Below are 27,754 nucleotides of genomic sequence, written 5' to 3' on the forward strand. Positions count from 1 at the left end.
TCTAAGATGCTTAAATCCAAAATGAACACTGTGACATCGTCAAACAGCCTAGTAGTGATGGCCTATTGCTCGAAGCCGCCTTAAATATATGAGGTTATGTCCAGAGCTTGGTCACAGCAGCTATGCTCTGTACAGAACCCTGCCTGATAAATAGAGAGAACCTCATCAGTATGATCATAAATTCTGCTGCTGGGCAACAGCTTGCTGGGTCATCTTGTGGTTTTAAAATGACAAGTGTTTTGGATATCTTCATCTGCCTAGGAACTTGGTTGGTGCTCAAAGTATTTGGTAGAACTGTTACTAGCGTGTGGTCCCAGGTGTTTAATAAGCTCCAGGAATAACCCATTGAGTCCTGCAGCTGACTTTTAATGTTCTGATAGCCTTTTCTAGTTCAGTCTCTCTGGATGAAATAGAGCCTTATATTTGTCACTTTACCTCACCTTTGAACTTAGGCTCCACAGAAACTTGTCTCTGCTTGACCTTTTATATGCTGTCTGAGAGGGGGATGTTATAGTTATGGGGAGGAAAATTTAAGAAAAGGAAAAATAGTAGAGGGACATGGACTGGGAAAGGAATAAAAGAGGAAGCTGCCTGTTAGAATTTTATTCAGAGCATAATTTAATCATTGCTAACATTTGGTTTAAGAATCACGAAAGAATGATGAATATGTGGAAGAGACCAGGACACACCACAAGGTTTCAGATAGATTATATGATAAAATAGATGCTTCAGAACCAGAATTTAACCTGTAAGGGGCAGACGTGCACTCTGATCACATTTTATTGGTTATGAACTGTAGATTAAAACTGAAGAAATTACAGCACGGTAGGAAATTATGGAGGTGAGACCTGAATAAATTGAAAGAATCAGAAGTCATTGAGAATTTCAGAGGGAGTGTTAAGCAACAATGGATTGAAACAAGGGAAGAAGTACGAGAGAAGATGAATGTGTTGCTTTGAGAGAGGAAATAGTGAATGCAACAGAGAATCAAATAGAAAAAAAGACTGTACCAAGTATTAATTCTTGGATAACATTGAGGATACTCAGTTTAAATGACAAAAGGAAAAAAATATAAAAATGAAGAAAGCATAAGGGAAAACAGGTGTCAAAAAATAGGTTGACAAAATTGCAAAATAGCAAAACAATAATGGCTAGTGGACAAATGCAAGGCTGTAAGAGCATACAACATACCGGAAAGGTAGAAATATTAGAGAAAGCTTCAGAGAAAAGAGAAGCACCTGTATGAATATGAAGAGTTCAGATGATAAATCACTACTAAAAAAAGAAGGGAAGTGCAGACGGAATACATGGTAGAGCTATATAATGGAAATGTACGTCAAGCAAATACCCTCGGACTTCCAGAAAGATGCAATAATTCGGAATTAAAAGAAGGTACGTGCTGAGAAATGTGACTGGTACAGAACTGTTGTTGTTGTTGTTGTTGTTGTTGTTGTTGTGGTCTTCAGTCCTGAGACTGGTTTGATGCAGCTCTCCATGCTGCTCTATCATGTGCTAGCTTCTTCATCTCCCAGTACCTACTGCAACCTACATCCTTTTGAATCTGCTTGGTGTATCCATCTCTTGGTCTCTCTCTACGATTTTTACCCTCCACGCTGCCCTCCAGTACTAAATTGGTGATCCCTTGATGCCTCAGAACATGTCCTACCAACCGATCGCTTCTTCTAGTCAAGTTGTGCCACAAACTTCTCTTCTCTCCAATTCTATTCAATACCTCCTCATTAGTTATGTGATCTACCCATCTAATCTTCAGCATTCTTCTGTAGCACCACATTTCGATAGCTTCTATTCTCTTCTTGTCTAAACTATTTATCGTCCACGTTTCACTTCCATACATAGCTACACTCCTTACAAATACTTTCAGAAACGACTTCCTGACACTTAAATCTATACTCGATGTTAACAAATTTCTCTTCTTCGGAAACACTTTCCTTGCCATTGCCAGTCTACATTTTATATCCTCTCTACTTCGACCATCATCAGTTATTTTGCTCCCCAATTAGCAAAACTCCTTTACTACTTTAAGTGTCTAATTTCCTAAACTAATACCCTCAGCATCACTCGACTTAATTCGACTACATTCCATTATCCTCGTTTTGCTTTTGTTGATGTTCATCTTATATCCTCCTTTCAAGACACTGTCCATTCCGTTCAACTGCTCTTCCAAGTCCTTTGCTGTCTCTGACAGAATTACAATGTCATCGGTGAGCCTCAAAGTTTTCATTTCTTCTCCATGAATTTTAATACCTACTCCAAACTTTTCTTTTGTTTCCTTCACTGCTTGCTCAATATACAGATTGAATAACATCGGGGAGAGGCTACAACCCTGTCTCACTCCCTTCCCAACCACTGCTTCCCTTTCAGGCCCCTCAACTCTTATAACTGCCATTTGGTTTCTATACAAATTGTAAATAGCCTTTCGCTCCCTATATTTTACCCCTGCCACCTTCAGAATTTTGAAAGAGAGTATTCCAGTCAACATTGTCAAAAGCTTTCTCTAAGTCTACAAATGCTAGAAACGTAGGTTTGCCTTTCCTTATTCTAGCTTCTAAGATAAGTCGTAGGGTCAGTATTGCCTCACGTGTTCCAATATGTCTACGGAATCCAAACTGATCTTCCCCAAGGTCGGCTTCTGCTAGTTTTTCCATTCGTCTGTAAAGAATTCACGTTAGTATTTTGCAGCTGTGACTTATTAAACTGATTGTTCGGTAATTTTCACATCTGTCAACACCTGCTTTCTTTGGGATTGGAATTACTATATTCTTCTTGAAGTCTGAGGGTATTTCGCCTGTCTCATACAACTTGCTCACCAGATGGTAGAGTTTTGTCAGGACTGGCTCTCCCAAGGCCGTCAGTAGTTCTAATGGAATGTTGTCTACTCCCGGGGCCTTGTTTCGACTCAAGTCTTTCAGTGCTCTGTCAAACTCTTCACGCAGTATCATATCTCCCATTTCATCTTCATGTACATCCTCTTCCATTTCCATAATATTGTCATCAAGTACATCAACCTTGTATAGACCCTCTATATACTCCTTCCATCTTTCTGCTTTCCCTTCTTTGCTTAGAACTAGGTTTCCATCTGAGTTCTTGATATTCATACAAGTGGTTCTCCTTTCTCCAAAGGTCTCTTTAATTTTCCTGTAGGCAGTATCTATCTTACCCCTAGTGAGATAAGCCTCTACATCCTTACATTTATCCTCTAGCCATCCCTGCTTAGCCATTTTGCACTTCCTGTCGATCTCATTTTTGCGATGTTGGTATTCCTTTTTGCCTGTTTCATTTACTGCATTTTTACATTTTCTCCTTTCATCAATTAAGTTCAATATTTCTTCTGTTACCCAAGGATTTCTAGTAGCCCTCTTCTTTTTACCTACTTGATCCTCTGCTGCCTTCACTACTTCATCCTTCAAAGCTACCCATTCTTCTTCTACTGTATTTCTTTCCTCCATTCCTGCCATTTGTTCCCTTACGCTCTCCCTGAAACTCTGTACAACCTCTGGTTTAGTCAGTTTATCCAGGTCCCATCTCCTTAAATTCCCACCTTTTTGCAGTTTCTTCAGTTTTAATCTACAGTTCATAACCAATAGATTGTGGTCAGAGTCCACATCTGCCCCTGGAAATGTCTTACAATTTAAAACCCATTCCTAAATCTGTGTCTTACCATTATATAATCTATCTGAAATCTGTTAGTATCTCCAGGCTTCTTCCATGTATACAACCTTCTTTTATGATTCTTGAGCCAAGTGTTAGCTATGATTAAATTGTGCTCTGTGCAAAATTCTACCAGGCGGCTTCCTCTTTCATTTCTTAGCCCCAATCCATATTCACCTACTACGTTTCTTTCTCTCCCTTTTCCTGCTACCGAATTGCAGTCACCCATGACTATTAAATTTTCGTCTCCCTTCACTACCTGAATAATTTCTTTTATTTCATCATACATTTCTTCAATTTCTTCGTCATCTGCAGTGTTAGTTGGCATATAAACTTGTACTACTGTGGTAGGCGTGGGCTTCGTGTCTATCTTGGCCACAATAATGTGTTCACTATGCTGTCTGTAGTAGCTTACCCGCACTCCTATTTTTTTTATTCATTATTAAACCTACTCCTGCATTACCCCTATTTGATTTTGTATTTATAACCCTGTATTCCCCTGACCAAAAGTCTTGTTCTTCCTGCCACCAAACTTCACTAATTCCCACTATATCTAACTTCAACCTATCCATTTCCCTTTTTAAATTTTCTAACCTACCTGCCCGATTAAGGGATCTGACATTCCACACTCCGATCCGTAGAACGCCAGTTTTCTTTCTCCTGATAACGACATCCTCTTGAGTAGTCCCCGCCCGGAGATTGGAATGGGGGACCATTTTACCTCCAGAATATTTTACCCAAGAGGACGCCATCATCATTAACCATACAGTAAAGGTGCATGCCCTCGGGAAAAATTATGGCTGTATTTTCCCCTTGCTTTCAACCGTTTGCAGTACCAGCACAGCAAGGCCATTTTGGTTAGTGTTACAAGGCCAGATCAGTCAGTCATCCAGACTGTTGCCCCTGCAACTACTGAAAAGGCTGCTGCCCCTCTTCAGGAACCACACGTTTGTCTGGCCTCTCAACAGATACCCCTCCGTTGTGGTTGCACCTATGGTAGGGCTATCTGTATCGCTGAGGCATGCAAGCCTCCCCACCAATGGCAAAGTCCATGGTTCATGGGGGGGGGTTTCAGAACTATTAATTTAAAAAGTCATAGGTGCACAATACCGATACAAATTGTCTACAGAAGAATGAAAAAGCTGGTAGAAAACAGTTTCAGTTCTGGTGAAAAAAAGGAACACATGACACTGTGTTGATGTACTGATTTATATTAAACGAAAGGCAAACCTATGTTTATACCATTTGTATATTTAGAGAAAGCTTTTGACAGTCTTGACCTTAATGCACTTTGGGTTATTGACTACTAGTGCATAAACCAGAATGCAGTAAGTCAAAGGACATGAAAGGGAAGCAGTAATTGAGAAGGTAATGAGACAGGGTTGTAGTCTATACTCAAATGGTACACTGAGCAAGTGGTAAAGGAAACCAAGTAGAAGTTTGGAGAAAGTGCTGGGAGATGAAGCAAAAATTTGCTGGTGATATAATTCTGTCAGATATAGCAAAGAACTTGGAAGAGCAGTTAAGCAGAATAGATAGTATCTTGAAAAGAGTTTATCAGATTAACATCATCAACTAAAGTAAAACAAGGGTAATAGACAGTGTTGGATAATTAATGAAGAGGTATTGAATCAAATTGGATAAACTGAAATCTATGGCACAACTTTCGTGAGAGTAAAAGAGAGGCTCGGTTGATAGGACACATCCTGAGGCAGCACAGAATTATGTATTTAGCATTGAAGGAAAGTATGGAAGTTTAAAGTTGTAGAGGAAGGCTTCAATATGGTAAGCAGATTCAAATCGACACAGATTGCAGCAGTTACTTGCAGATGAAGAAGAAGAAGAAGAAGAAGAAGAAGAAGAAGACATGTGTAGGAGCTACACATGTAGAGCCTCTACCAATGTATGCTCACTGATCTTTACTGATGGTATCTTAAATGCTGTGAAAAGTTCTGGTAGAATGTAAATACATTTTGATTAAAGGAAACCACTCACCTTGTGTGGTTTGTATGTGGGTTTGTGTTTTTATTTTTTATTTACTCGTCAACTAAGCAGTTCAGCTACACTCCATGGGCTCATGCAGTGCTCACCATTGAATACCTCCAATCCCACCCCCCTTCTGCCATTAGCAGACAATATAGTGGTTGCATGGTAAAAAATTTGTAGGGTGTTGAATGCTGTAAACATCATTGGCCTTTTACGATCTCACACTCAAAGGGTTCCTTGTTAGTAGTGGATAGGCTTCTAGACCAGATGAGATACCTGTAAAATTCTGCAGAGGTTGCGCAAAAGAATTTGCTCTGCTTCTGTCAGCAGTTTATCGTAGGTCGCTGGTGTAACCAAGGGTACTAAGCATCTGGAAAAAACACAGGTTATTCCTGTTTTCAAGAAGGGTCGTAAGGCAGATAAACATAATTATAGGCCTATGTCACTGATATAAATCTATTGTAGAATTGTAGAATGTTTTATGCTCATGTATTATGACTTTTTTTGGAGAGCAAAAATCTTCTCTCTAAAAATCAACATGGGTTCCGTAAACAGAGATCTTGAAAAACTCTGCTTGCTCTTTCCATCAATGAGAGTGACGGCACTCACACAGTGCTCAGGTTGACGCTAAATTCATTTACTTCAGGAAGGCATTTGAAACAGTCATGTACTGAAAAATGTAAGAGCTTATTAAGTATCAGACCTGATTTGAACTATATTTAAACAGTTCCCTTCAGACAGTACTCAACATGTGACTCTAAATGGAACAGAATTGACAGATGTAACAGTAATTTCAGGAGTACCCAAGGAAGTGTGATTGGTCCATTAGTGATTTAGTGGGAAATTTTGGAAGCTCCATAAGGCTCTTCACAAATGATAAGTTTGTCTATAAGAAGGTAACCACCCCTGAATGCAAGTAAATGTAAGATGCTGTGCATACACAGGAGTAGAAATCTGCTACTGCACAACTACACCATTGACGACAGATTGCCGGAAACAATATATATCACAAAATATCTGGAAATAACAATCGGGCAGTATTAAGGGGAATGACACATAAAACAGATAGAAATAGCAGATGCCAGACTGCGATTCATAGGAAGAATCTTAAGGAAATGTAAGTCATCCATGAAAGAAGTTGCTTACAAAATACTTGTTTGGCGAATTCTTGTGTATTGCTTATCAGTGTGGGACCCTTACCAGGTAGGATTAATGGAAGAAATAGAGCAGATCCAGTGAAGAATGGTGCATTTCCTCACAGGATCATTCAATCAGCACGAGAGCCCTACATAGGTGCTCAACAAACTCCAGTGGCGGGCATTACAAGAGAGGCATTGTGCATCACAGAGAGATTTACTACTGAAATTATGAGAGAATACATTTTGGAAAGTGTCAGACAGAGTAGTTATAATTAAACTTACACTACTTGGGAGGGCAGAAGAGAGATAATGAATAAAAGATGGAAAGAAACACATTTTTATTTCCACATGAGAGGGTAACATTTGTTAATTGCATACCATGCTTATGTTCTAGGTTACAAATGTGCTCAGTGGAACGACCGTCTGCATCTATGACAGTCTGGAACTGCACTAGAGATAGCATTTCACAGTTGTTTGCAGCACTTTTCAAATGGTGGACCATTGAATTTTCAGCTGTCATGACACCTCATGCACTGCTTGAAGATATCTCTAGCATTCTCGGCCATGGCAACAGCAACTTCTTCACCAATTTGTGGCACAGTTGGCCATCAGCCTGTCCCCAGAGCAATTCTCACATCGCCAGTTAATTCAAGCTTCTGAATCTTGTCCTTCAGTACCCATGTGGAAAGATCATCTCTCTGTATTTGTTTAATGCAGCTGCATTTTTGCTGCTGTTTTGACAAAACAGCTTCATGAGTAAAGCCCTAATTACCTTTTCCAGACCCATGTTGACTAACTGTAATGCGCATTGATGCTTGTTGCTACCCCCTATGTCACAGCTCCAGTACTGGCGTCTAACACTTAATGTTACTAACAACACTTAACGTTACTAACAACACTTAACGTTACTAACAACACAAATCCTGCAGCACACAGTCTGAATAACATTCCTGTAAAGTTGGGTACCCACATGGTAAATAGCTTTCTGTCAATTCACTGACTCAAACAGTGAAAGTTTAATTATAACCACCCTGTAGTACGTCCTCTCACATAAGTCTCACAAAATGACCACAACTATACAGTTTGAGAAATTAGAGCTAATTCTTAGTTAAACAACAATCATTCTTCCTACACACAATACACAAATGGAACCAGAAGTTCCCACTGCCATACCCTTCCAGGTGGCTTGCCAGGTATTGATTGACAAACTGTAAGAAAAGTTAAAGAACTGTAAGATAAGCAAGAAATGCAAGATGACCTTTGTCTCACACAAACTCCTTCGACTGACATCAGCTATAAGAAAGCTGAGGAAGAGTATTTTAATAAAGAAACACAATGAACCATTTTGACAGATGTGAAAGATGTGCTTAAAATTATTACACAACAGAAGCTTGAGTGAAACTTACGCAAAAACTCTAAAGTGGAGGACATGGCAATGAACAAGAATATTGATTAATATTAAAAACAGCATATGCACGTCTTTCTTTTATGATCTGGTATGTGCCTTTTCTGTTTGAAAATATTTTCTGAGTGATTGCAGATGCAATCTCACTCAATAAAACCTAGAAATGTTGAACTTTATTATTTTAAAAATTCTTCTGCATGTGTGCCTGGAATAGGTCAGACTATCAAATTATATGTCACAAGATTTTTTGTTGCTTGAGTGAATTCTATTGGGGGAGGGGGAGGGAAGGGTCTGTGGTAAGTGGTTTGTGTATGTTTTCCATAAATTTTGTACTTGGAATTTGCTCCTTTATCTCCTAAAACATTACACTTTTTTCATCACATTTCTTGCTCTTACAAATCCTAGGTCTAATTATGACACAGTGGTAATAACAGTGGTGAAATATAGAAATTGGTGTTTAAAAATTACTCGTTTGTGATTCATACTTCATTGGGTGTGAAAATCTTGAGTGCACGTTTAGCTCGTTAGAGCTAAAGGTTGTTTCTCTGTAACAGAGCCGCCATGAATAATGAATTAGCGTCCTTTTAATGAAACTGAATAAAATCTTAGCTGTAGGTATATCAATAAATAATCCACATTATAAAGTGCCTGATTCTTTTTGAGAAGTAGTTACATTTGTTTGTTAGTGGAGCTTTCAGAGTGTGAATAGACCCAATAACTATTTCCAGATTCTTGAAAACAATGTAACAAATCGCCAAGACATCCTTAAGGGAAGCCGAAGTGCTGCCAGAAAAGTTTTAATAGATCTCCTTTCATCCCTCTTTAAGTGAACTATAGGGTTGCAAATAAAAACAGGCCTATCTGCTGCTCATGAGAATGGATAGAAAAATTATATTAACATTACTGTTGCATGTGAAACTAAATAAAGGGGAATGAATTAAATCAATAGTCTGAGTTGATATTCCCCTTTAGAGTAAGTGATTAGTGTGTCATTCATTCATGTTCATCAGATTCCTCCAGCAAAGATAACCTTTAGAGATCTGGAAGGAGTGAAGATGAACATTAACAGAAAAAAAGAAGGAAAAAAACCATCAAAACTCAATGTGTGAGCTGTACCCACAATAAATTATCACCACACTATTACTGAACACTATACTGTTTGAACTTACACCAGCTAAATGTAACTTTGTAAATTAGCAGGGAATGCTCTATTTTGAAAATACATGCTGCTTCCTAAGCTACCTATATTAAAAAGGCTGCTGTATATCTCATTATTTTTCAGCTTAATGTTTACATGAGTACATGGATATTAAAAAAATAAAAAAGTTCCCTAGATCTGTAATCACAGAGACCTCTTTAAAATACACTCCTATATGTCATGCAGCTTTACAATGGAAGTTGTTACTTGTGATGAAGCTAACAAGAATTCTCAATTCTTTAATTGAGAAAATCAGTATTAGAGCGTAGCTAATTACATAATTTATAGTAGTAGTAGTAGTAGTAGTAGTAGCTTATGTAGTCAATTTCCTTTTGAACTTGTTAGGATTCCAGATTTATTAGTTTATTTGGGAGGAACTGACTTACATAGTGCACTTCTTTGTATGCTTTAATATGTTAAGTCAGGAGACAAAACCATGTAGTGTCAGCTCTCAGAATTTAATTATAAATATTTGTCTTGAAGTCTCACAAGGATTAGGATTGTTTATTTATACCCTTTGTGCCATATGTTTACATCAAGTTATAACGTTTAGAAGAAGTTCTGCATGTTATTGCATCATGTTGAAAGACAGTATGCATTTACGAAGTGGCAGTAGTGTGTAAAATTTCTCAGAGATTCCCACATACTCATGAATATTCACTGTTGTAAAATATGAAATATTTAATGCTCAGTAAGCTCACATAATATATCAAGCTTTAGGATTCAAATAATAACAGTGCAACATCACAACAGTCAAGTCAGAAAACCTTATATGCATGAGATCCAGTGGTTATGGATTGGAAAGGTGCACTAGAAAATATCAGGAAAGTAAAGATAAGGATCATTAAAAAAAACCTAGAACCCAATAATAACAATATTATGAAACGAATAGATTGCTATACTAACCGTATAGTTGAGATAGTTGAGTCACAGACATGCACAACAAAAAGCAAACAGGCTGTTAAACAAGTGAGCAGGCTGTTAAACAAGTGAGCATTCGGCCAAAAGGCCTTATTTTGAAACAAACACACACACACACACACACACACACACACACACACACACACACACACACACACACACACACACACGGTCTCCTCCACCCCCCCTCCCCGAGGCCAGACTGCAAGCAATTGCACATGGTGGGAGAAGCATTCTGGGTGGTGGGGCTAAGGAGGAGGCTGGGGTGGGGAGGGGGAGTGATAGCAGGGTAGGGGTGGGGGACAGTAAAGTGCTGCTTGTAGTGTGCACATTCAGGGACATACCAGGTTTATAGATCACATGACTCCCTTTTATGGGAAAGGTGATGCTTGTGACCTGACTGGAGTACGTGGTGGTGGGAGGATGTATGGGACAGTTCTTGTATTTAGGTGTATTACAGAGATTGAGCCTCGAAGTAAGGAGTTGGGAGCAGGGGTTGAATAGGGACGGACAAGGATATTGTTTAGTTTGGATGGGTGGGAGAATACCACTGTGAGAGGGATAGGAAGGATAGTTGGGCTCGACTAGAGGTAGTTGAAAGCATGACAGAGAATGTGATTCAGTTGGTCCAATCGTGGGTAGTACTGAGTCAAGAGAGAAAGTGGGACTTCTGGAGGTAGTGGGCGACTGGAGAGATAAACCATGGGACCTGTTTTGTGTAGAGAAACATATAGAAGCATGTGCCTGTGAGCTTAAATTAAATAAAGGCACATTTATAATTGTAACTGTATATAGGTCCCCATCAGGAAATTTTCATCTATTTCTGAAAAATTTGGACTCCTTGTTGTGCTATCTGTCAGACAGGGGGAAGCAAATTATTATTTGTGGGGACTTCAATGTAGATTCTCTGAAAGAGGGTAATAGGAAAAATGACCTTGAAGTATTACTCGGTTCTTTCAATTTGACACCCGTTATTGATTTTCCTACTCGGGTGGTAAAGGATAGCAGCTCACTGATAGATAACTTCTTTATGGACCAAGATAAGTTTAACCAGATAAATGCTCAGCCTGTTGAGAATGGTCTTTCTGATCATGGTGCACAGCTAGTTACAATATATGACATAGCTCCATTCAGCAATACTAAACAGTCCTCCAAAGTAGTACGTTCAGTCAATGATTTAACAATTGCAAATTTCAGGGAAAGCCTACAGCAGTTAGACTGGGATGAGGTGTACCGTGAACCTGATACCAATTTAAAATATAATTTATTTCATGACATTTTTGTAAATGCATTTGAAAACTGCTTCCCCAAGAAAATAGTTAAATATACTCGTAAGAAACCTTGTAACAAACCATGGCTTACTAAGGGTATAAAAATATCTTGTAACCGGAAAAGGGAAATGTATCTGACAGCAAGAAAGAGTAGTGACCCAGAAACTATCAAAAATTATAAAAACTACTGTGTTATATTAAGAAAAGTTATTAAAAAATCCAGGAGTATGTGTATCATGTCTGAAATCAGCAACTCTGATAATAAAATTAAAACAATTTGGAATATTATTAAAAGAGAAACAGGTCAACCAAGAGCAGAGGAAGACAGTATTACCATCAAATTGAATGAAAGCTTTACGGACAAGAAGTCAGAAGTTGAAAATATTTTTGATAATCATTTTCTAAATGTTGTGGATATAGTAGGATCCAGGTGTTCATTAGAAGATGCTAGGCTGTTAATGGAAGAGGCCATACCTATGCAATTTGATACAATTGAAATCTCACCCACTTCTCCCTCTGAAATTAGGAAAATAATAAACTTGCTTAAAAGCAAAAACTCACATGGAATTGATGGCATTCCTAGCAAAATACTAAAAGCTTGTTCTCAACAGATAAGTAAGATTCTCAGCCACCTGTGTAATAGCTCTCTGGAACAGGGCATTTTCCCTGATAGACTGAAATATGCTATTGTTATACCTTTGCATAAAATGGGGGATAGATCTGATGTCAACAATTACCGTCCAATCTCTCTTCTAACAGCTTTATCCAAAATTTTTGAGAAAGTAATGTATTCAAGAGTAGCTTCACATATCTGTAAAAATGAAGTACTAACAAAATGTCAGTTTGGTTTCCAGAAAGGTTTTTCAACAGAAAATGCCATATATGCTTTCACCAGTCAAATTTTGAATGATCTGAATAACCGAACACCACCCATTGGGATTTTTTGTGATCTCTCAAAGGCTTTTGATTGTGTAAATCATGAAATTCTGCTAGGCAAGCTCAAGTATTGTGGCATGAGTGGGACAGTGCACAAATGGTTTAATTCGTACCTAACTGGAAGAGTGCAGAAAGTAGTTCTCGTAACATGCAAAAATCAGCACATTCCTCAAACTGGGGAACTATCAAGAATGGGGTTCCACAAGGGTCAGTCTTGGGTCCTTTGTTGTTCTTATTATATATTAATGACTTGCCATTCTATATTCATGAAGAGGCAAAGTTAGTTCTCTTTGCTGATGATACAAGTATAGTAATCACACCTGAGAAACAAGAATTAACTGATGAAATTGTCAATACTGTCTTTCAGAAAATTACTAAGTGGTTCCTTGTAAACGGACTCTCACTGAATTTTGATAAGACACAGTACATACAGTTCCGTACAGTGAATGGTATGACACCATTAATAAATATAGACCTTAATCATAAGCATATAGCTAAGGTAGAATATTCCAAATTTTTAGGTATGTCCATTGATGAAAGATTAAATTGGAAGAAACACATTGATGATCTGCTGAAACGTTTGAGTTCAGCTACTTATGCAATAAGGGTCATTGCAAATTTTGGTGATAAACATCTTAGTAAATTAGCTTACTACGCCTATTTTCACTCATTGCTTTCATATGGCATCATATTTTGGGGTAATTCATCACTGAGGAATAAAGTATTTATTGCACAAAAGCGTGTAATCAGAATAATAGCTGGAGTCCACCCAAGATCATCCTGCAGACATTTATTTAAGGATCTAGGGATATTCACAGTAGCTTCTCAGTATATATACTCTCTTATGAAATTTGTTATTAACAACCAAACCCAATTCAAAAGTAATAGCAGTGTGCATAACTACAATACTAGGAGAAAGGACGATCTTCACTATTCAAGATTAAATCTAACTTTGGCACAGAAAGGGGTGAATTATACTGGCACTAAAGTCTTTGGTCACTTACCAAATAGTATCAAAAGTCTGACAGATAACCTACAAGTATTTAAGAAGAAATTAAAAGAATTTCTGAATGACAACTCCTACTCCATAGAGGAATTTTTAGATATAAATTAAGAAAAAAAAATATATTAAAAAAATAAAAAAATAAATATAAAAATAAAAATAAAGAAAAACAAAAAACACAAAAAAATAAAGTTGTTATATTAACTTAAGTATGTTGTTAAATTAACCTAATTGTGTCATGTATTGGAAAATTCGACTCGTTCCACATCATTACGAAATATCGTATTCATGATCCATGGAACTAGTATTAATCTAATCTAATCTAATCTACAAGGTTGGGAGGGTAATTTTGGACTGTGAAGGCCTCAGTGAGACCCTTAAAATATTTTGAGAGGGACTGCTCGTCACTATAGATATAATATCCACGGGTGGCTAGGCTGTATGGAAGGGATTTCTTGGTCTGGAATGAGTAACATTGTCGAAGTGGAGATATTGTTGGGGTTTAACCCAATGAGACAGAATAAGGCTACAGATTGTAGACAGTAAATATGTAGCATAGTACATGACTTGAAGAAAAGTCAACTGAAAGTTCACTGGCATATCAAAAGAATGCTGGACACTTTACAAACTAAGCATATCTTGGAATACCGTAATTATCTTCCCAACTTTGTACAAAAACAAATCTCCCATGCCATATCTTTCCAGTCTCCCACTACCTCCCAAAGTCCCACCATCGGGCTACAGAGGAGCATTCCCCTCGTAACTCAGTACCTCCCAAGACTGAAGCAACAGAACTACATTCTCCGCCAGGTGTTCGACTACCTCTTACCGTACCCTGAAATGAGAAACGTCCTGCCCACTATCCTTCCCACCCCTCCCATAATGGTATTCCGCCATACACCGAAGCCCTGTTCCCAACCCCTTACCTCATGGCTCATATCCCAGTAATAGACCTACGTGGAAGACCTGTCCCAAGCATCCTTCCACCACCATCTACTTCAGTCTGGTCACGAACATCACCTACCCCATGAAAGGCGGGGTTACCTGTGAAGTGAAACCAGTCATGTGATTTACAAGCTAAGCTGCAACCACTGTGCTGAATTTTATGTGGGCATGACAATAAACAAGCTGTCTGTCCGCATGAATAGCCACCAACAATCTGTAACAAAAAAAAAAGTGATTGTGTGGTTTTATTGGCCAGGAGGCCCCATCTGGGGAAGTTAGGCTGCTGAGTGCAAGTCTTATTTCAGTCGACACCACATTGGGTGACTTGTGTGCCAATGGTGAGGATGAAATGATGATGAAGACAACACAACACCCAGCCCACGAGCGGAGAAAATCTGCAGCCCGACCAGGAATCGAACCTTTGGCCCAATTCATGGGAGGCAAGCACGTTACCACTTGGCTAAGCAGGTGGACACTGTGGCCAAGAAACAAGTGGACCACCCTGTTGCTGAACACACTACCAAAAAAGAGATCTTTCATTTCCGTGACTGCTTCACAGTCTGGGCCATATGGATCCTCTTAACAACACTAGCTTTTCTAAATTGTGCAGATGGGAACTTTCCCTGCAATACATTCTATGTTCCCGTAACCGTCCTGGCCTCAACCTTCGTTAGTCACTCTCCTCACCGATCCAGCCCCTTTCCTGTTCCCATTCCAGCACTACACAGTCATCATTCCACCATACATTCAGTCTTTCTACTTCTCTCCTTTTCCACTACTTCCCCCACTCCCCACCCCGCCTCCTGACCGCCCTCAGTATCTTCGTTATATGGTGAGTAGCAACTTTCTTTTTCATAATATTGTTACATTCCATCCTGAATTTTCCATTGTGAGTGGAAATATGCATTTCCAGTATTAAGCAGAGTGTAGCAGCCCAGTAGTCAGACACTGGACTCACATTTGGAAGGAACAAGTCTAAAATCCCTGCTCAAGAATTCTGATTTATGTTTCTGACGTTTCCATTAATTTGATTGTAGTGGATTCCAGTATGATTCCTTTGAAAATTATGTGGCTGATTTATTTCCCCAAGCTTTTTCTTCCCTTCCAGCCATACAAAAAAGTAAGGAAATTAAACCAGAACTGTAACATATCACATTGTGAATGTGAGAGAGAGGAAAAAAAAGTCAATTTGTTCAAAATTGGTTGCCTCATTGCTTTATTAATTTATCTTCTGACATGTTATTAAATAATCACTTTCATAGCTACTTTCAACATTATCCCATGCACTTTAGCAGAGGTATATGATGAAAAGGGGGATATAGTAGGGAACCAGCTGTAAGTTGTATATCTGTATGTTTGAAAAATTTTGATATTTGTGAATGTACATAAAGATTAAGGAATTTCAAATGAGAGAGAGAGAGATTTTTCCTGATAGTGGAGGTTCTTTCTTGCGACAAGAAAAAATGTTAGACATTTATCGTTATGTATTGTTATGTTGAGTACAATAATGTTAAGATGAGTCATGAATTATGGTAAGAGATCTTAGCATGCATATCATTATTAAGAGTGTAATACATTAATCTTCATTCCATACATGTGCACTAGAAAATAATGCACGCTTGATACATTAATGCTAGTGATATTGTCTTCACTAAAGAAACTATTGCAGTTAATATAGCAACGCGGGATTAGCCGAGTGGTCCAAGGCGCTGCAGTCATGGACTGTGCGGCTGGTCCCGGCGGAGGTTAGAGTCCTCCCTCGGACATGGGTGTGTGTGTTTGTCCTTAGGATAATTTAGATTAAGTAGTGTGTAAGCTTAGGGACTGATGATGTTAGCGGTTAAGTCCCATAAGATTTCACACACATTTGAACATTTTTTGAGTTAATATAATTACACTTTTTTGTTTTTTTTTTTTTTTTTTGCAGCCCCACAATGCCAGTTACACTAAATGGTGGATTTAGAATGCCGTCATGGTAAGTTTCAAATGTGTGGCATAAAATAAATGATTAACTGAACTACAAGTATAGGAATGTTTACTTGTCACATCAGTAACCATTGCATCTTAAGTTTACAATTTTAATGGCGTGCAAGGACAATTTTCCGTGGATTTACAGTCTGTGAAGACCACATTGTTCTAACTTACAGCCACAGTGGATACACTGTAGGTATGAGAGAGCAAAATGCCACTATTATAAGAAAAGCTGGATATTGAAAACAGAAAGAAAGGGTGTTGTATAGTATTATTTGTTCGTTATTGCTAAATGTTAGAGGTGTATAAAGAAAAGGTACGTGTTATGGAAGTCAACTTGCAAAGGTTATTATGTAGCTCAGTGAGGGAGTCCCAGCATAAATCACAGTTCGCACTGTGTGTCCTATGCTCCACTCCCTAGCAGTCCACTGTCACCGTCATTAATTCCTTACTGCCCTTTTCCAAAATTCCACTCTGTGGCTCTACACACCTCCCTTTCATACCCTGCTGCTTAGGTGGTTTCTCAATTCCCCAGCAATCACATTCAAAAATTTGAAACTTTTACCTACTTAACTTCAAATTTAGAAAATATATTTTTTGCTACAAACATTCTTCAATATGCTTTGCATAAAAACTAATTAGTTCATTCCACAGGTTTGATCTACGAACTTTGGATGCAAATGGGCCTGAGGATGAAGAAGGTATAAAACGTGCAACAGAATTAGTGCACGGTATGATTGAACAGGAAGTAAAAGCTGGTATACCTTCAAATCGCATTGTCCTGGGAGGCTTCTCACAAGGAGGTGCCTTGGCACTATATTCAGCTCTCAAGTTTCCAAAACCACTGGCAGGAGTTATAGCTCTCTCTTGTTGGCTACCTCTTCACAAGCAGTTTCCAGCTGTAAGTTGATTACTTTGTAGTTATCCTGGCATGTATCGTCTGAAGTAGCTAATGGGACAAAATCTCGTCAGCAGCTGAAGGATTTTGAGACCTTCTGTTTATTAACCGAATGGAACTATATGGTTCCAGAGACTTTTTGAAATCACATCTCAAACATCTGTGATGCAGCCAGAAGTGACAAATGAAAATTTGTTCCAAGGGTGGGGTTCAAATTCAGATCTCCTGCTCACTGGGCAGATCTGCTAACCCCTTCACCACACTGGCACAGTGGCTTTGCACAACTGCACAGACTACCCTAGCATGCCACCCTCCTCACTCCAAAGTCCTATCCATGCCTCAGCTCACTAGGTAGGTCCTCAAACTCGAAAAGCATTGCAGAGGCTTTCCAAATGTGTTGCAATAGCACCTCAGCATCAAACGAAACGGAAGATCCTGTCTGAAATCCAGGCATACCAAGTGAGCTGCACCTTCCTAGGAATTTGCATTGAGGAGGGAGGCCTGCTAGGGTATTCCATGCAGTTTTACAAAGCCACTGTGCCAGGATGACGTAGTGGTCAGCACATCGACCTAGTGGGCAGAAGGCCAGGGTTGGAATCTCAGCCTTGGTACAAATTTTCATCTGTCACTTCAGTTTGCACACACAAATCATTTCAGTGTGTTGTTTTGAAATGTAAACTTTGTATCAGTAAAAGTACTGTATGCAGTGTGAGGTAATATGTTTTGTTCAGACTGCCAAATGAGTAACAGACTTAGAAGTTGAGTTTTGTACGGGGGCTATTCTGAAAGTAGGAAACGTTTCCATCTGACACCACTAGGCATGCACCAATCACATGTATTTTGGTATGTGCGTGTTCAAATTTGAAATGTGTGCTGCAATCGAAAATCCTGCCAGTTGCGAGTTGCCATCTGTGATATGGTTTTTGTTGGCAAAAAACCTAAAAACTATAGAAATTAATCGTGAACTGTGCAAAGTGTACGGAAACAATGTAATGAGTGAATTTTTCGTCCAGAAATGGTGCATTTGGTTTAAAAATGTCCAAACCAATGTTCATGATAAAGACAAGAGTGGACGCCCGAGCATTGTGGCTGACGATCTTATTGCTAAAGTTGATGAAACAATTCATGAAAACCATCGCTTCACAATAATGGAACTTTCACTTTCTTTTCTAAAAGTTTCACGGACTTTGTTTTTTGAAATTGTCACTCAAAAGCTAGGCTACCACAAATTTTGTGCACAATGGGTGCCCAAAATGCTTACAGAGCACCATAAAGAACAGCAAATGGGGGGAATGTTGACGTTTCTGGAGGCCTACCACAAACGTAGTGATTCATTACTGGATCGAATCGTAACCAGTGACAAGACTTAGGTGAAACATGTCAATTGACAAAATTACAGTCCATGGACTGGGGCACACAAGGTCTCCCCCCCCCCCCCCCGTCAGCAAGGAAGTTGCGGGTGACAGTGTTTTGGAATAGGCAAGATGTGCTGCTGATTGAGTCTCTCGAACGTAAAGCAACCATAAATTCTGCCTGTTATTGTCCACCCTACAGCCCCAATCTTGCACCAAATGACTTCCACTTGTTTCCCAAGATAAAGAACTGGCTTGCAAGGCAGTGCTTTGATGATGACGCGGAACTCCAGGCGGGCATGACTCACTGTCTGAAGTCTCAGGCGGCAGAATTTTACAGCGGTCTTTCAAAGCTTGGCCACCGCTATGATAAGTGCCTCAATGTGTTTGGTGACTATATGGAAAAGTAGTGTATCAGTCACTCTTTCAGATGTATATTATAAAATGTATTTCTTGTACTTAGTCCCCCCCCCTTTTTTTATGCCAGAACATTCCCTATTTTCTGAATAGCCCTTGTATTTGGCATTACAGAATGTCTTTAAAATATTATTGCTCATAGGGGTAAGAGAGGAGCAGCAGTGCATGCTTAGTAACACCTTGGTGTGTGTATATGTAAAGTTATCCAATAATATGTGGATCCTGCCAAATAGCTGGTTTGACACCAGGATCATTTATGTTTTACACAGAGTAATATGCATAACATTTTTCACATGTTCTGGTGATCAAAGGACCAGTGAATTTATGTAAGCAATCTAATGCTTTGAACATTGACACCAAATCCACCATTTTGGGAAGGTGTTGACCAGAAACCAGTGTATATTCAAACTTCTGTGCACTGGACTACAAGCATACATGAACGACACAATTGGTGAACTGCTAGGGACACTTTTTGACGCAGTACAGGCAGCATATCTCTCAAGAAACTAAAATGGGCTGATACATTCAGCTGTTGAAGTAATATACGGAGGGTGTCAAAGGATTGTGGATAAATCACAAATTCACTGACTTGACAGCTGCTGTATGATAGTGGTTATCACCAGCTTACTGATACATTATTTGTGATTGTATTCTCTGCAGCCATCTCTGAGCTGGTGACAATAACTAGGTGACAGTATTAAATATATACTGTGTGCATAATGATTCACCATTGCTGCACTGTTATTGCAGATTGCATGTTAGACTGATGGTGAAATCCGCCAGCAGCAACATACAATTAAAAACACATTCCAAACACATTGTACTGTATATGTCAGGGAAGGGGGGAGAAGGTTGTTACATATGCCTCGTGACGGCAGTGTGCAGGAGGTCGAGCGGTCAGGACTTGAGAATGGCCATCCAGGGCTGCAGTTAAATGACAGAACAGGAAATTAGGTACAATGAAGAGGATATATTTCAAAGTATGGTGTACAAGGGGCATGTCTAGGGTCGGAAGTTACCAGGTTTAGGCAAGTCTAGGAGGTCGAACAATTAATTGAAATGGGCAACACAAGGGGAAGCCAGAGGCTCTTGCCTTCCAAAAAGACGTCTGTTCTGGTCGAGGTCTGGATTACAAGAGAAAGAGAGGCAACTGTGTTCAGCACTGCAGAACACTACAGCGTCCTCACACGTGACCTGTATCCCACGCACGATGTTGGATAAAACCAATGGCGTGAATTTGCTTGCAGTTTCAGCAGAGGTCTCAGGCCATCTCTTGTCAGCAGCTTTACCAGGATACAGGTTGGCTGGCAGCTTTTCTAGGAGCTCTTTGCGGTGTGGGGGAGTAGCCATGTATGTGAAAAATGGTATCCCATTCGAGTCAATTGATGTTTCAAAGTACTGCACTGAAAAGGTGTTTGAATGTTGTGCAGGTGTGGTTTAATTTAGTGGAGCTAAACTTCTTACTGTTGTTATTTATAGATCCCCAGACTCCGATTTCACAACATTTTTGCTAAAGCTAGAGCATGTTCTTGGTTCACTTTATAGGAAATACAAAAAGTTAGTTATATGCGGTGACTTCAATATAAATTGTATAAGTGATTGTGCAAGGAAAAGGATGCTGGTAGACCTCTTAATTCATATAATCTTATACAAACCATATTCTTTCCAACGAGAGTGCAAGGGAACAGTAGAACAACCATAGACAATATTTTTGTTCATTCGTCATTACTAGAAGGGCATTCTGTTAGCAAAATGGTGAATGGCCTTTCAGATCATGATGCACAAATTTTAAGTCTAAAAAATTTTTGTGCTGCAACACATGTTAAATATAGTTACCAACTTTTTAGGAAAGCTGATCCAGTTGCTGTAGAGACTTTTGTAAACCTTATCAAGGAACAAGAGTGGCAAGATGTTTATAGTGCCGATACAGTAGACGATAAATATAATGCTTTCCTCAAGACTTTTCTTGTGCTCTTTGAAAGTTGCTATTCGTTAGAACGTTCAAAACAGGGTACTAGCACAAACAGGCAGCCTGGGTGGCTGACTAAAGGTATAAGAATATCTTGTAGAACAAAGTGGCAATTATATCAAAATGTTAGAAACAGTCACAATCTAAATGCAATAGCTAATTACAAACAGTATTGTAAGGTGCTTAAAAAAGTTATTAGGAAGGCAAAAAGTATGTGGTATGCAGATAGAATAGCTAAGTCTCAGGATAAAATTAAAACCATATGGTCAGTCGTAAAGGAAGTGGCTGGTCTGCAGAGACAGGTCGAGGATATAGATTCAGTGCGTAGTGGGAATGTCTGTGTTACTGATAAGTCGCATATATGTACAGTATTTAATAATCACTTTCTGAATATAGCAGGTGAACTAAATAGAAACCTAGTCCCAACAGGGAATCATATAGCGCTCGTAGAAAAAAGTGTTCAGAGACTGTTACCTGAAATGCTCCTCCATGATACTGACAAGAGGGAGATTGAGTTAATAATTAAATCACTAAAGACCAAGAACTCTCATGGATATGACGGGGTATCTAGCAGAATACTGAAGTATTGTTCCATGTATGTTAGCCCAGTACTTAGCCATATCTGTAACTTTTCCTTTAGGAGAGGTCGGTTTCCTGACCGATTAAAGTACTCGGTAGTGAAGCCACTTTATAAAAAGGGAGACAGGGATAATGTTGATAATTATAGACCTGTTTCTATGCCATCGGTGTTTTTGCTAAAGTTATTGAGAGGGTTGTATATACAAGGTTACTGCAGCATTTAAATTCACATAATTTGCTGTCAAATGTACAGTTTGGTTTTAGAAATGGCTTAACAACTGAAAATGCTATAGTCTCTTTTCTCTGTGAGGTTTTGGATGGATTAAATAAAAGGTTGTGAATGTTAGGTGTTCTCTTTGATTTAACGAACGCTTTTGACTGTGTTGACCACAAAATATTACTGCAGAAGTTGGAACATTATGGAGTAAGGGGAGTAGCTTACAATTGGTTCGCCTCTTACTTTAAGAACAGAAAGCTGAAGGTAATTCTCCGCAATATTGAGAGTGGTAATGATGTTCAGTCCCATTGGGGCACTGTTAAATGGGGCGTTCCCCAAGGATCGGTGCTGGGGCCACTGCTGTTTCTTATTTATATAAATGATATGCCTTCTAGTATTACAGGCGATTCAAAAATATTTCTGTTTGCTGACGACACCAGCTTGGTAGTGAAGGATCTTGTGTGTAATATTGAAACATTATCAAATAATGTAGTTCATGAACTAAGTTCATGGCTTGTGGAAAATAATTTGATGCTAAATCACAGTAAGACTCAGTTTTTACAGTTTCTAACTCACAATTCAACGAGAACTGATATTTTAATCAGACAGAATGGGCATGTTATAAGCGAGACGGAACAGTTCAAGTTCCTAGGCGTACAGATAGATAGTAAGCTGTTGTGGAAAGCCCATGTTCAGGATCTTGTTCAGAAACTAAATGCCGCTTTATTTACCACTAGAACAGTATCTGAAATAAGTGACATTTCAACACGAAAAGTAGTCTACTTCGCATATTTTCATACGCTTATGTCATATGGTATTATTTTTTGGGGTAATTTTTCTGATTCAAAAAGGGTATTTTTGGCTCAAAAACGGGCTGTTCGAGTTATGTGTGGTGTAAGTTCGAAAACCTCTTGTCGACCCCTATTCAATAGTCTGGGAATTTTGACATTGCCCTCACAGTATTTATTTTCTTTAATGTCGTTTGTTGTTAGCAATATTAGCTTATTCCCAAGAGTTAGCACCTTTCACTCAGTTAATACTAGGCAGAAATCAAATCTGCGTGTGGAATCCACTTCCTTGACTCTTGTGCAGAAAGGAGTGCAGTATTCTGCTGCATCCATTTTCAATAAGCTACCACAAGAACTCAAAAATCTTAGCAGTAGCCCAAACGCTTTTAAGTCTAAACTGAAGAGTTTCCTCATGGCTCACTCCTTCTACTCTGTCGAGGAGCTCCTGGAAGAGCTAAAAAATTAAGCAAATTCCAGTGTTACATTCTTGATTTTCTTTATTTAAACTAACGACGTGTCGCCTGAATATGTTTCTTATATTTCATTTTATCTGTTTCTACAATCTACAACTGAATATGTTTCTTAGATTTCATTTTATCTGTTTCTACAATCGTGTTGTAATTTCATGTATTGACTCGTTCCATGACCATGGAGACTTCTCCTTAATGTGGTCCCACGGAACAATAAATAAATAAATAAACTGGACAGACCTGCCTCGGTTTTGAAAGACAGGTAACTTGTATCACTTAGGCACAACGTAAGTTGCTCTGGGAGAAAACTTGTAAAGGTTTCAATGGGCCTTTGAAATTAATTTTTTAATCAATACCTCAAAAATATTCCTGACTGGCTGGCACCCTGTACAACATGGTATTATTCCCCCACTTATTCAACAGTCAGACTACTCATTTATAATTAGAAGACAAGGGTCTGAGTCATCACAGATACTTACTGTTTGTGAAACATAAGTGTGCTTATTGAAGCCCATTGCCGTTTGCATGAAACTGTGTTCTTTGTTGAAATAATGCATGGTGTTGCAAGTACAGCCAGCTACGAGGGTGAGTCAAATGAAAACCTTAAATATTTTTTTAAATATTATTTGTTATGTAGAAGTGGTACAAAGCTGTATCACTTATCAACATAATCTCCCCCACACTCAATGCTAGTCCTCCAGCACTTACAAAGTGCATAAATTCCTTTAGAAAAAATTCTTTTGGTAGTCTGCGCAACCACTCATACACTGAGATTGGAACTTCTTTCCTCCCATTGCGTCTTTGAGTGGTCCAAACATATGGGAATCACTTGGGATAAGGTCTGGTGAATATGGTGAATGAGGAAGACACTCAAAATGCAGGTCTGTGGTTTTTGCAACTGTTATACGGGCAGTGTGGGGCCTTGCATTGCCATGTTGCAAAGGGACACCTGCTGACAGCAATCCAAGTCGCTTTGATTTGATTGCAGGCCCCCGATAATTTTTTAGGAGATCTGTGTATGATGCACTGGTGACAGTGGTCCCTCTAGGCATGTAATGCTCCAAAATGATGCCTTTTTTTGTCCCAAAAGGGAGTCAGGTTAACCTTCCCTGCTGATGGTTCTGTTCGAAACTTCTTTGGTTTTGGTGATGAGGAATGGCGCCATTCCTTGCTCGCTCTCTTCGTTTCCGGTTGGTGGAAGTGAACCCAGGTTTCCTCCCCAGTAACGATTCTTACAAGGAAGCCATCATCTTCTCGTTGAAAGTGCCGAAGAAGTTCTTCACAAGCATAAACACGTCGTTCTCTCATTTCAGGAGTCAGCTGCTGTGGCACCCATCTCGCAGACACTTCGTGAAACTGGAGCACATCATGCACAATGTAGTGTGCTGACCCATAACTAATCTGTAAACATGCTGCAATGTCATTCAGTGTCACTCGGCGGTTTTCGGTCACTATGGCTTCAACTGCTGCAATGTTCTGTGGGGTCACAATTCTTTGTGCCTGACCTGGACGAGGAGCATCTTCCATTGAAGTCACACCATTTGCAAACTTCGTATTCCATTTGTAGACTTGCTGCTGTGACAAACATGCATCACCGTACTGAACCTTCATTCATCGATGAATTTATAGGTTTCACACCTTCACTACACAAAAACCAAATAACAGAACGCTGTTCTTTCCTGGTGCAAGTCGCAAGTGGGGCGGCCATCTTTATATTGATTCTGCGACGGTATGGTAGCATTAATGTCAAGAATATGGGTGCATGACTTCCATGCCTCACAGCGCCACTGTCCAGTTTCAACTATGGCCACCAGGTGCCATGATCAGTCATCGTGATACACATTCTCCCACATGTGACCAGTTGCAAGGCACTTGTTGATGTGTCAACATGAGCTTGGACAAAAGGAAGAGGGCATTATTGGTGAAGCTCTATTATCAAAACAATAATAATGCTGCATCTGCACTTCAAGAATATCGCCAGCTGAAAGGATTATGGAAGGGTCCTCTTTCTCCACTTACTGTGCAGAGCATGTTGAAGTAGTTCGAATCAGCTGGAAAACTGGGCGTCAATCCGGAAAGAGGCAACGACCACTTGCCCAACAGGAGGGTGATGAACTCGCTGTTGCTGTGGCAGACAATGCTGCATGCAATTCCCAGTGATCAGGCAGTGCACATGCTGTATCATGACAGTTGAACATCCTGTGGTCCACTGTATGGAAGGTGCTTTGAACCATTCAAAAATTGTATCCGTATGAGATCCATATCGTACAACAGCTCGAAGCACAGGACGCACCGCAAAGTGTTGACTTCACTCTCCACTGTCTCGCAAGAATTGAAGTTGATGAGGGCTGGCCCTGGTCCTGACAGGTGAAGTGGACACATACAATTGCCAAGTGTGGGGATCTTCATCTCCAGTCACTGTGTATGAAGTTCCTCCGTATGACGAATGTGTCACCATATGGTGTGGCTACATGGCTACGTTCATCATTGGCCCATTCTCCCTCCCCATCACCCCCTTCCCCACCCTCCAGGGGGCTCGCTGCTCTTCGGGGGGCTCGCCACTCTTTGGCGGGTTCGTGCTTGGCTACCATGGGCCCCAACCTTTGCAGCATTTTTTCCCTTCCGTGCTGCATGTCTGTCCCCTTGCTATTCTTTTTCCCTTCACTTGGGGAACATGTCTGGGATGTTATAGTCTCACCTTTGTTTTTTGCTCCATTTTCCTTTCTTTGTTTCCCTTCTCCTCTCATTCCTCCGCCTCATCGTTTGAGTTTCCTCTTTTTCTTCTTCCTCCCTGTGCACTCCTGAAGGCTGGCACATGCATCTGACACGTAACAGGTGACTGGGTAATGTGTAATTCCCAGCCCCGGGTCTACAGGTAGGGTTCGCACGTACCCCATGGTACAGGCCAGGCCCAGGGAGGGGTGATTGCCTGAGCTGCAACCTTCCCAAATTGCCAATTGGTCCCCCTGTCAGGCGTTCAGGAGGTGTGAACAATCACCCCAGTCAACGTCTACAAAACATAAACATAATGATTCAAAGACCCTTCCCCCTGCATCACGGTTCCTTGTGGTGTCACTTAGCACCTGATCTCCAGCACGGTAGCCAGTCCGTTGTGGTGGGGTCGCCATGTACCCTGTTGGTTGTAGCCCTCTGACCACACAGGGATTGCTCTGCTGATGCCTGCGCCATTAACTCCCCACATATGCCAAGGGGTAGATGACCATCCCCCAGGGGCATCGGGACTCCTGGCAATGGCCATCCTGCCAGGTGGCCTTTGCTGCGGCTGGGTGGTACCTGTTGGGAGGCCCCCTGGTCAGAGTGGGTAGCATCAGGGCAGATGACATGCTATGAAGCGTAGTCCATCATCTCTTGCTGGTGGTGAAACACCAGCAGTCTCTAAGTGTCCACGTGCTCAATTCAACGCATAGAAGTATGACCCCAAATCTTTCTCCTCCATGGCCACACCATGGGAGGAATGTCAGGCTAAGGATGGCAGCGGATCTTATTCTCCCCAGCACTTTGTATGTTCGAGAGCTGATGTGGAATCTTTCATGACGATGAAGACTCGGTTTTTAGTTGAGCATTTAGAGGACAAGTTTGGGGAGGTGGAGGGATTGTCCAAAATGAGATCTTGGTCATTCGTAATCAAAACAGCATCCTCTGCTCAGTCACGGGTGTTACTCACTTGTGACAATCTGGGGGATGTCTCTGCACCCGTCATGCCCCACAAGAGCTTAAACATGATCCAGAGTATCATTTCACAGTGACCTTCTTTTGCAATCTGACGATGAGCTGCATGCCAATTTAGAGTGGTGAGGTATACATTTCATCCAGCGTGTCCACTAGGGTCCAAGGGATAATCAGGTTTCTGCTGGTGCCTTTATCTTGGCCTTCGGGGGTGATACATCGCCTGAGAAGGTCAAGGTGATGGTCTACCACTGTGATGTAAAGCTCTATATCCTTCCCCCGATGTGGTGCTTTAAGTGTTGGAAATTCGGCCATATGTTTTCTCGCGGTACTTCCAACGTCACATGTCGAGATTGTGGACACCCATCACATCCCAATACTCCGTGTGCCCCACCTCCTATCTGTGTCAACTGGGGAAAGCACCATTCGCCTTGCTCGCCAGACTGCAGGATTCTCCAAAAAGAAAGGAAACCCATGGAGTACAAGACCCTGGACCGACTAACCTAAACTGAGGCTAAGAGAAAATTTGAACACCTGCATCCTGTATGTATGGCATCGCCTTACGCTGCCGCTACAACAGTTCTGGCACCATCAGCTCCGCCAACCCCAGTCACCTCTCAAAGCCAGAAGACTACACTGCCCCCTTGATGGTGGGGGGCATTTCCCTCCCTGTTGCTCCCACACCACCTACTTCGGGAGCAACACCCCCCCCCCCCCCCACCCCTTCCCCCAACCATCAGGGACGTCCATCCCCACTTCTAAGCCGGAAAAGCATAAGTCTTCTTCGGATTCTCTTGCTAGGAAGGGGTCCTGTGGGTCATTCCCTTCCCAGATTTCTGCTACTGGGAAATATGACACCTGCCAGTGGCTGAAGAGCTCAAAAGCAGCCAGTTGCAGGGCTTCACGCTCATCCTCAGTCTTGGAGACTGAGCC

At 40.4% G+C, this 27,754-nt stretch overlaps 1 protein-coding gene across 3 annotated transcripts in view; it reads left to right on the forward strand.

Annotated features, from left to right (window-relative positions):
- LOC124787689 (acyl-protein thioesterase 1) overlaps window positions 1–27,754 on the forward strand; it is a 148,831-nt gene that overhangs the window by 64,675 nt on the left and 56,402 nt on the right. For all 3 annotated transcript variants that reach the window (XR_007015991.1, XR_007015990.1, XM_047254516.1), the window contains exons 4-5: window positions 16,401–16,448; window positions 17,099–17,345. Coding sequence is in view for 1 of the 3 variants with exons in the window: in XM_047254516.1 (XP_047110472.1) it covers window positions 16,401–16,448; window positions 17,099–17,345 (295 nt within the window). In the remaining 2 variants the exon portion in view is untranslated. The remainder of the gene's footprint in view (window positions 1–16,400; window positions 16,449–17,098; window positions 17,346–27,754) is intronic.

The sequence above is a fragment of the Schistocerca piceifrons genome, chromosome 3, assembly GCF_021461385.2.
Source record: "Schistocerca piceifrons isolate TAMUIC-IGC-003096 chromosome 3, iqSchPice1.1, whole genome shotgun sequence".
NCBI lineage: Eukaryota > Metazoa > Arthropoda > Insecta > Orthoptera > Acrididae > Schistocerca > Schistocerca piceifrons.